We start from the raw sequence: 9453 nt of genomic DNA, 5'->3' as shown, positions 1-9453 counted from the left end.
TTCTCTAACTTTAAATTAAAAAAAATTCCCATCTATGTATGTAAGTACCAATTGTTACATTGTTGTAAATGTTATGGAGGAGGTCTTTAACGATCTTAACATACCCATCATCAATTAACAGATCTGCATTGAATTTCCAGTAATATTTTTTAAATTGTGTTTTATTTTCAGGGTTAAGTTTAAGAGTAATAATACTGTGATCTGTCAGCGGGGCTGCTGAGATGGAAACATGTGAAACATCTGTATCGTAAAGTCGAGCCCAACCACAGATCTAATCTGGACATATTATTACCGTTTGGTTTAATCCAAGAGAATTGAGTAACTCCAGGGTTTTTCTCTCTCCATATATCACTTAAATTGTTTGAATCAATGAACTCTGTCAGAATTCGATTCCACTGATTAATACTGTATCTAGGAGGATTTCTATCCTGCCATTCATTTGGAACAAGATTAAAGTCACCGCCTAGTAATACATGGTCTGTGTGGTATAAACGTTTATACTCGGAAAGGACATCTGTTATTTTTTCCAGCATGAGCTTATTTAGAGTTACAGAGGAGTACCCATAAACATTTACTAGAATCACAAATGAACTATCAATATTCAACACAACAGCCAGCGTCCTGAATTATCAGCCTGAAAAGTCATGACCTTCCCTGGACAACGGTAGAAACAGAGAGCAGCAGAGTGGTTGGATCCGTGGCTGAAGAGGATTTTTTCACCCCACTGATTTGACCAGAAGGTGGCATCAGCGTCACTTGAATGAGTTTCTTGTAGTGAGGCGCAATTCGCTTTTAGCCCTTTGATAAACATAAACATTGATTTTCTTTTAACATTATCCCTGCACTGTAAACCCGAATGTTCAAAGTAATTAAATAGATTAAGTAGTGTATACTCAAAGTCTTTAAAAAGTTCTGTTAACTTAAATATGTCAAGTTCGTGTAACGTGTTCTTCTTTTTGAGTAAATGAAACTAATAATTTTTGATTGAATTGAACTATTTCTATATTAAGTAAGCATCACTTAAAATCATAACTTAAGCACAACGTAACACAGTTAAGTTAGGACATATAAGAATGGTAAAGTTCTGTTATTTTTGTTGTTTCAAGTAGGTAGGATTTAATAATAAACTTAATTTATGTAGCACATGCTAAAATACAATAAAATCTCAAAGTGTTTCACCAAATAAGTAAAATCAAATTGTCTTAAATGCATTAGTGGAAGACAAAATGTATTTATTTTAATATTCATTGTCTTATCAATGTATCCTATATATATATATTTTAATTTTTTCCTTAAGTGTTGAGCAGCTGCAGGAATCAATTTTTATTCCGAGTTAATCTCTGATTCACCCTCCGAAGCGGAAGGCGGCGCTAATGAGCAGTATACACTGATCGTTTACCGCTATTTGGAAAAAAATACAAAACACAGAAGAAGTAAAGGTATATGGGCGGGAAACAGCACCAAAGAGGCAACACCGACGACTGGAGAAAGTTGGACCTAACGGCAGCAACTAGCATCACTGGACTTACAGTAAGTTTTCAATGTTGATATTAGTTTATTGTTAAAATACGAATATTTAGTTGCATTTTGGGGGCGTGTCGAAAAGAATAGCAGAAATGTCGGTCCGTGTTTTTTATGTGCTTTGCTGCTCTCCCCGAAGGAAACTTTGCGCTTGCAGAGCTAGCATTAAGTTGTTGTAATGAGGGTCGCAGGCTGTTTAAAAAGTTAGATACTACTTGTTCTAGAGGTGGCGCCCGGTCGCCTAGTATGAAACAAAGTGTTTTAATCTCTCTAAATTTTGAAACCCCCTCTCATGACTCAGAATAGTTGGGTCCAAACAAGCCCGTTGTCCCTGCAGTTACACAGCGGAGATACCTGTCTGCAGTGAGAGTGCTTTCAAGCCGCTATATTTTAAACTATATGTGCAAATAAGTGGTGCAGGTGTATTAGGCGTTTGAGCGACGGTCTCGATAGGTGTTTTTTATATATATCAGTCACTTTACGCCGTAGAATGATCGGGAAACTCATCCTTCTAATACACCTGCTCTGACGAGCCACGTTGTTCACAAGCCAGAGTTAGAGGGCCAATGAAAGAGCACGGCGCACACATCGTCTCCTCTCACTTTGCCTAATTAGTGGAATCACTTGTCAATCAACTTCTGCCAACCAATTGGCACTCTTGGATCACTAAGGTCCTTATAAACAAACCTGTCGATCAAAACAACCAGAATCGTTAGGAGAGAGAAGCAGTGATGAGGAGCCTGACATTTTTGACATTAACTGTGTATGCACATTAAATAATTTCAAATAACATATGTTTGGGGGGACCTCTCATCAGTAAGGCTTTAGTTTGTAGAAATGGCGTTGTTGTTGATTTAACCATGCCGTTAAAGTTCAAGTGCTGCTGCTTGTCTTCAGTATTGTAATATTTGCTCGATGGCTTTAGTATCTTGACTAGAGATGCATTCACACTTTGGGGATTAAATGAAAAGATCATTAACAGGGAAAAATTATAAATGGAAGTATTTATAATTTGTCACCGTTTGGATGCTTTTTAATTGTTCATCAGTTTATGCCTTTGGATCTCTCTGTTCCAGCTTCAAGAATTAAGACAGAGTCAAGGAAGAGAACTGGGGATGTGATAAAGATACCAGGTAATTCGTTTTGTTTGTGAATTCTTCTACCAATCACCTCTCGCTCTCGCTCTCTCTCTCTTTCTCTCTCGAGTTGTCTTAAAAATATGTTAAACTAACTACTAAACCAACTTTACTTGTGCTATTTTCCACCTATAGATTCTTATATAAAACAAATTGTTTTGAGGAAAACAGGTTGCCATTTTAAAGCAGTGTTAGCTGTAGTCCATGACCATGTCTTTGTGAGCTAATAGTAATTCACTTATTGTTATTATTTATCACTTATTAATATAACTTAACTGTTATATTAAGTTGTAAGTATAAGGAGTTCTGTTTTGTTTCCAACATGATCTGGCAGTGTAAGTTGTGCGCAGCTTCCTTCACCTCCAGAATACAGTTATTTAGACACTACAGGCTGCAGCACAGCCACTATTCCCGTATCAGCCCTCTTCCATGCCTCTACACTGATTGCATTTGTACATTTCAGACACTTAATGCATTGAGTACTCATTTGTCAAGATATCATACAGCACAACTTAGCAGTTGTGCAGAGCAGAGTCAGAGGCCTGTGTTATTTAAATGCCCTTTATGCACATTTCAGCAGCCCTTTTCTGAAACAGGCCTTTTCAGTCATCTCAGAAAGCATTTGAAAAATCATGAAACAGTGACATGCCCATATAAGGATTGTAGGTATAGCACAAATGTGTACTCTTCATTCAATTCCCATAAAAGTAGAGCACACCAAGCAAGTCTTGCAACAGACTTTCAAAGTGATATTGTCAGTGAGGATCCCCATAATCTCCAAGCCAGTATTTCTGAAGTAGCTAGTGACTTGCATGAAGAATGCCCAGGCCAGAGCACAGAAGTGGGGAATGATGATCAGTGTGACACTGACAGTCTAAGAAATCAACTTAAAAAAAATGTGTCTTCCTTATTCCTAAAGATGCAGGCTATCCTCCATGTCTCAAACACGGCTACTCAAGAAATAGTAGAACACTTGAATCAGATCTTCTCCTTATCTGAGCCGTTGATCAAAGAGGCAGTTAGTGACATATTGCAGAGAAATGGTCACAGTATTGCAGAACCTACACTGAGTGAAGTTGTTGCCACTGTCATGGATTGCAATGTTCTGTCTACATCAACCTCTAAAGGTGCTGAGTTGAGTTCAACCAAGCGCAGAAAAACCTTTATTGAGTGCAACTACCCTTGTGTAATGCCAGTGGAGTATCAGCTGGATCAACCTGGACATACCAGCATGTATGTTCCTATCCTTTCAATGATTCAAGAGTTGTTTAAAAACACAGACATTCTTAAGAAGATTACTGAACCAAATACTGCATCTGGTCAATATGCATCATGCTCTGATGGCTCTAATTTCCTTGAAAATGACTTACTGTCAACAGGGGATCTCATCCTACCACTCCAGCTATATATTGATGAGCTTGAAATTGCCAATCCACTTGGCACATCACGCAAAATTCACAAACTTTGTGCTGTATATTGGGTCCTCGCTAATGTACCACCAAAATACCGATCAGCATTACATGCTATACAGCTAGCAATACTGGTAAAAGTGACAGACCTCCACAAGTATGGATATGCAGCTGTACTTGCTCCATTGCTGCGTGATGTTCGTACTCTGGAACAAGACGGTGTCTTCATTGAAAGAGTTGGCCAGAATGTCAGAGGCACCATCTTTTGTGTTTCTGCTGACAATTTGGCTGCTCATGGATTAGGTGGCTTTGTAGAGTCATTTAGAGCAGGACATGTTTGCAGATTCTGTATGGGCTCAATTGAACAGTTTCAAGTAATTGAAGTCAGAGAGAGAAGGTTTCCTCAGAGAACCGAAGCCAGCCATGACCTACATGTACAAACTGTTCAAGAAAGTGACACTTTGAGCAGCCACTTTGGTGTTAAAGGTGGCTGTGTTTTGCATGAGTCCCTGAATTACTTCCACACAATCACGGGGTTTCCTCCAGATATACTCCATGATCTTCTGGAAGGTATTGTTCCCGTGGAGCTTTCTCTTTGTGTTAAAGAGATGATCCGGCTGAAGTACTTCACTTTGGAGTATTTGAATCACAAGATTACATCATTCCCATATCAGCACACCGATAAAGTGGATAGACCTCAGCCCCTTCACAAAATGTTTCTTTCTCGAGGAACGATTGGAGGTAATGGACATGAAAATGCCACTCTGCTCCGACTTCTTCCATTGCTTGTTGGCAGTGTAGTACCAGAGGGTGATAAGGTATGGGCAGTTTTGATGGAGCTGAAAGAGGTGGTAGAGTTAGCATTGTGCCCATCATTTACTGATGAAACCTTAGACTATTTTGTGTGCAAAATCAGTGATCATAGACAGGCACTGCTAGAAGTTTTCCCTGAGGTTAGGCTCCGTCCTAAACATCACTACGTGGAGCATTATCCTGCTCTAGTTAAGTGCTTTGGGCCCCTGCTGCACGTTTGGACCATGCGGTTTGAGGCCAAGCACCGCTTTTTCAAAAGAGTGGTGCGTGACACTCAAAACTTCAAAAATATTTTGAAGACAATGGCAGTCAGACACCAACACATGATGGCATATCATCTTGCTGCGCCATCATTTTTCAAGCCAAAAACTCAGGCATCCAGGGTTGACTCTGTTCTGGTTTCAGCTCTACCAGAGGTTGCTCAAGCACACATTAGAGAACAAACAACTAGTGACACAATCTACAAGACATCAAAGGTGACCATTGATGGCACAGACTATGTCTGTGGAATGTTTCTGTCTGTAGGAGTCAGTGGTGGACTGTCTAAATTTAGCAAAATAAAACAGATCTACCTTGTGAATCACAATGTATCTTTTCTGTGTTGTGACTATGAGTCCTGGTATGTTGAACATCTGCGGTCCTATGAGCTGTCAACTGCTGACACAAGCCTGTCAATCCACCTGCAGTCTGATCTCAACGATACAGTCCCTCTCTCGGCATACAAGATAGACGACTCGCTGCTGCTGACCCCCAAGCGGTTCATTCAAGTGAGACAGAACTGAGTTCAGGTAATAATGAATGGTTCTTTTATTTATCAGTTATTGTGTTTGTATTCACTTTCTGTATAATTGAGCAATTAATATATTCTATATCGTACCTTTTAACATCCTGATTTTGTCTTTTCATTAGTACAATGGCAGCTGCACCTCCCCAACAACCAATGCTTATTCGTGTTGTTGAGACAGACCGGGCTAGAAAATTAAAACTCAGCTCACGACCAGCCTCTGTTGATGCACTGATCATGATTATAAAAGAACAGCTGGAAATCGACCTTGACTTCAGTTTGCTTTATGAAGATCCAGACTTTGACGGGAAACTTACTTCCCTTGCAGACATTGAGGAATTGCCAGAAAAAGCTGTTGTGCACATCTCACTTTCAGAAGACTCCAGCTCTACTGCATCTACTGATCTACTTTCAGATGTGTCATCTCCAGAACGTCTCAGTAGGTGGCCTCAAGGTCCTTTTCCAGTTCCCACATTTGCATTTGATGTTGAACTGAAACTTCAACATGGAAATGCCGAATATGAGAGGAGCAACAGACACCTTAAGCTGACTAGAGACCTCAAGCACAACATTTTAGAAAAGCTTGCATCTACTATGTATAGTTTTAAGGCTTACCCAAGTGATAAAGAGATTGCAAAAGCTGCTGAGGCTCTTGTAGCCAAACATCCCTGCTTGAAGGAAGCAGGATCTGAGACTGGCTGGAATGGATGGAAAAATAGCATCAAGTTTAAGATGGGCAATTATAGGACCAAGATGAGACGGGCTGGATGTCAGGAGGTCACTGTTAATGCTGGAAAAAGAAGTAGAAGTAATCCTGATAATGAACCTTCACATTCCAACATTAAAAGACCCAAGAGAGCAGAAGTCAACTTCCTACCAAACTTTCCCCAAGGAAAGGATCCTTCAAGCCTTGACCAGTTGAGGCAAGCAATTGTTGAAGAAGTCAAGAAGGCTGAGAAGAACCTGCCCCTCATTAGAAAGTTGATGGAGACCACATTTCCCCTGCGCAGACAAACCATAGTGATGTCCTGCCCACCAGTGAAGGAGCTCTTGGACCTCTGGCCTGCTCTAAAAATGGAGTCTGAGGTAATATGGATCAGCTCTCTTTAAAATGAAAATTGTAATTCTTACTCATGTGGCAGCTTTTTGCTGCTTTATAAAGCTGTGCGAGATTCTTCAAATTGAACTGTATTGTCCTTCTGCTGTAGTTGTATGCAGAGTTTCAGCGGATTACAAATCAGAACCTGCCCAATACATTCTACGCTGAACTTGACCGCCATCTTCCTCGACTGATGACCTTATTCAGACAGAAGGCATCAAAAACTGGGAAGACAGCAGATGCCCTGGCTGAAATTCTAAGAATTCACGATGAACAGGTAATAATAGGTTGTTACACATTTCATAGGTTGAACCAGTGGAACATTGGACAGGTTTAATGATTTAAATGAGCTTTTTGAATTTTGCTATTAGTCCACTTTGTGTTTGCTATTTGTCTGACTGTATTAAAGATGTGAACAGGTTATTTGTGGACATATGTTCTGATTTGACTGTTGCTGTTGTTGTTCAGTAAACTCACCAGTATATACAATTCTGTTTTTATCTGGCAATAGGAAATCCATGATATCCACACCAAGCGCACTACCGTTCTCCACGCCCTTCCTGTCTATCTGTGTGAGGATGTCTCTGGATTTTTCAGAACCTGCACTGTGAGTGTCCTTAAGTATCTAACAGATACTACTGTGTATATAAACAGTGCATCAAAGTACAAACATGTATTTTGATGCACTGTTTGGACTTACCTTTGTTTAGTCTACCCATACGGTTTCCATGTATGGTCTTTTCTGTCTCCTCACTACGAATGAACCGAATTGGTGTTTTGTTGAAAGTGATAAGATGTTTAGTAAAACATTTTCCTGTGTATTTCCTTTAGCTTAGTTTCAGTCTATCTCACACCACTTGATTCTCTGGTGAATTAGCTGATTTATGTGTGCAGAACATGGATCTTCTGTTTTTCACCTCTTACAGTGAGACCCAGGTCTCCCTTGTAAAAGAGGTATTGGATCTCAACGAGAGTTGGTAAAATGAGAAATTATATGTCGTCTGTTGTATTTCTTGGGTTAGATTGTGATTAGTATCTCTTTTTCATTCATTCAGGACGAATCTGATGAGTTGGAGCTTGATGATGTTGAAGTGGCCCTCTTCACTGTCGTCAGTGACCATGACACGACAAGTCCAGTTCACTACCAACCTGTGAAAATCTCTGTCGTCATTGAAAGTGATGCCGTGGTCAGTCTCCCCAGATTTGGTGAAGCCTTCCTGGTAATGTTTGGACTGATCTATGCACTTCACCTCAGCTACCCCAAAGCCCTGACCAACACTTTAGAATTTACTCAAAAGATTTTACTTGGTCTAGAAAGTAGTAAACTGTCACCCAGGTTACAGACCCTCAAGAATGACTTGGTTATGTAGAAACTCATCTGAAAGAAGGATGCAGGGTGAAGCATTATAAAAGGCTAGTTCAAAGTTCTCTGCTTTTATCTAAATAATGCCTCAAAACGTTTTTGTATTACTCTACAGGTGTTCAGCCAATAGGTCCAAACTATACAACGAGCCTTTGTTCTCATTAACATAATGCAAAGCAACACTAATGTTTTGTATGTTTTAATGTTTTTTGTAATACTATTTCTAAAACATTGTGGGCTGCGCAAGATGACCTAAATTTCACTGTTTGATACTTGTTAATGTAAACAAATAGCATTGTAATTCACTCAAATTGCTGCCCTGTTGCCTTATTCAGATATTAGCCAGAGAGCCAAAAGCACATTTTGATATTATTTATTATTATTTGGCATTGTTCTTTATTACTCTGACAGTTTTCCTGACTAAACAATTTTTGGTCTACTTATTTTAATTTATAAATGTTTTTGTTAATTATTTTTAATTTTTAAAAAAAAAATGTATTTAATTTCAACATAATGTGCTAAAAGGGAGCAGGCAAGATACTGTTCAATGGCAGATGTTTATGACTTTTGCATATTAAGTTACCGATACTCAGTGTAATTGAGGCAATATATTGCCTCAAAATTTTTAAGTTTTGGGTCACATGTTTTTAAGTATCAAGTAGTCAACATATTTGATTAACGTGTACTTAAAATAATGACAACACAAACTAATAAACATTTGAGTGTTGTTAACATAAAAATGTTGTGGTTGTGTACTTATTTTTTATAAGTTCTGTGAACTTATTCCTTTGAATTTGTAAACTTGAAACTTTAAGTCATATTAACTGCAAATATTTGAGTTGACCGTTCTGAAAAGATACAAGTACCATGTAATCCAAACTTTTATGTTCTGGAAAAATTTGACTTTTGAGTTGATCAACTTAAAAAAATTGAGGCAATCGATTGCCTCAATTTTTTTGAGTTCTGGTAACTTATTCGGGTTTACAGTGTGAGACCTCTAACATTCAACGACACAAAGGATAAACACGTGCGTGGCATTAAAGATAAACAAAAATAGAGTTCAAAATATTAAGAATATCAAACTTGAATATATATAAAAAAGAAAAAGTTAGTTTACTTTCCTGTTTAGGGAAAGTAAACTAACTTTTTCTTAAAAACTGTCAAACATCCCTCTTTATGTAGAGTTCAGAGAACAAGTAAAAGTGAACACATTTCAGCCATCCGCCAGAACACGACGGCCGTTAATATAACTGACAACTCCTCTGTAGTAAGCCTCTTCCCCCGCATTTCTGGCTTGTAAAAGTTTTGGTCAAACTTTCTCCCTCTCC

General features: G+C 38.7%; 1 protein-coding gene across 3 annotated transcripts; it reads left to right on the top strand.

Moving 5' to 3' along the window:
* The first annotated feature begins 1262 nt into the window (after window positions 1-1262).
* On the top strand, window positions 1263-8954 carry LOC148101046 (uncharacterized). 3 transcript variants are annotated; one of them, XM_087847658.1, is made up of 7 exons: window positions 1263-1530; window positions 2598-2654; window positions 5566-5667; window positions 5789-6749; window positions 6872-7039; window positions 7274-7369; window positions 7818-8954. In XM_087847658.1, the coding sequence occupies exons 4-7, from the start codon at window positions 5793-5795 to the stop codon at window positions 8130-8132; spliced, it is 1536 nt and encodes a 511-aa protein (XP_087703784.1). In that variant the 5' UTR covers window positions 1263-1530; window positions 2598-2654; window positions 5566-5667; window positions 5789-5792; the 3' UTR covers window positions 8133-8954. The 3 variants fall into 3 exon arrangements, with proteins under 3 accessions (XP_087703784.1, XP_087703783.1, XP_087703782.1); XM_087847657.1 differs by having other exon boundaries at window positions 5494-5667; XM_087847656.1 differs by lacking the exons at window positions 1263-1530; window positions 2598-2654 and having other exon boundaries at window positions 2667-5667.
* The last annotated feature ends 499 nt before the right edge of the window (window positions 8955-9453 follow it).

This window comes from Neolamprologus brichardi, chromosome 10 (genome assembly GCF_056152115.1).
Source record: "Neolamprologus brichardi isolate AB-2024 chromosome 10, ASM5615211v1, whole genome shotgun sequence".
NCBI classification, from domain to species: Eukaryota; Metazoa; Chordata; class Actinopteri; order Cichliformes; family Cichlidae; genus Neolamprologus; species Neolamprologus brichardi.
Note: the sequence above shows the minus strand (reverse complement) of the source record. Positions and strands in the feature narration are given on the sequence as shown.

Coding starts and splice junctions, on each gene's coding strand:
- LOC148101046 (XM_087847658.1), top strand. CDS start 5,793: ATGGCAGCTGCACCTCCCCAACAACCAATGCTTATTCGTGTTGTTGAG. Junction 6,750..6,871: donor CTCTAAAAATGGAGTCTGAG/GTAATATGGATC, acceptor CTTCTGCTGTAG/TTGTATGCAGAGTTTCAGCG. Junction 7,040..7,273: donor TAAGAATTCACGATGAACAG/GTAATAATAGGT, acceptor ATCTGGCAATAG/GAAATCCATGATATCCACAC.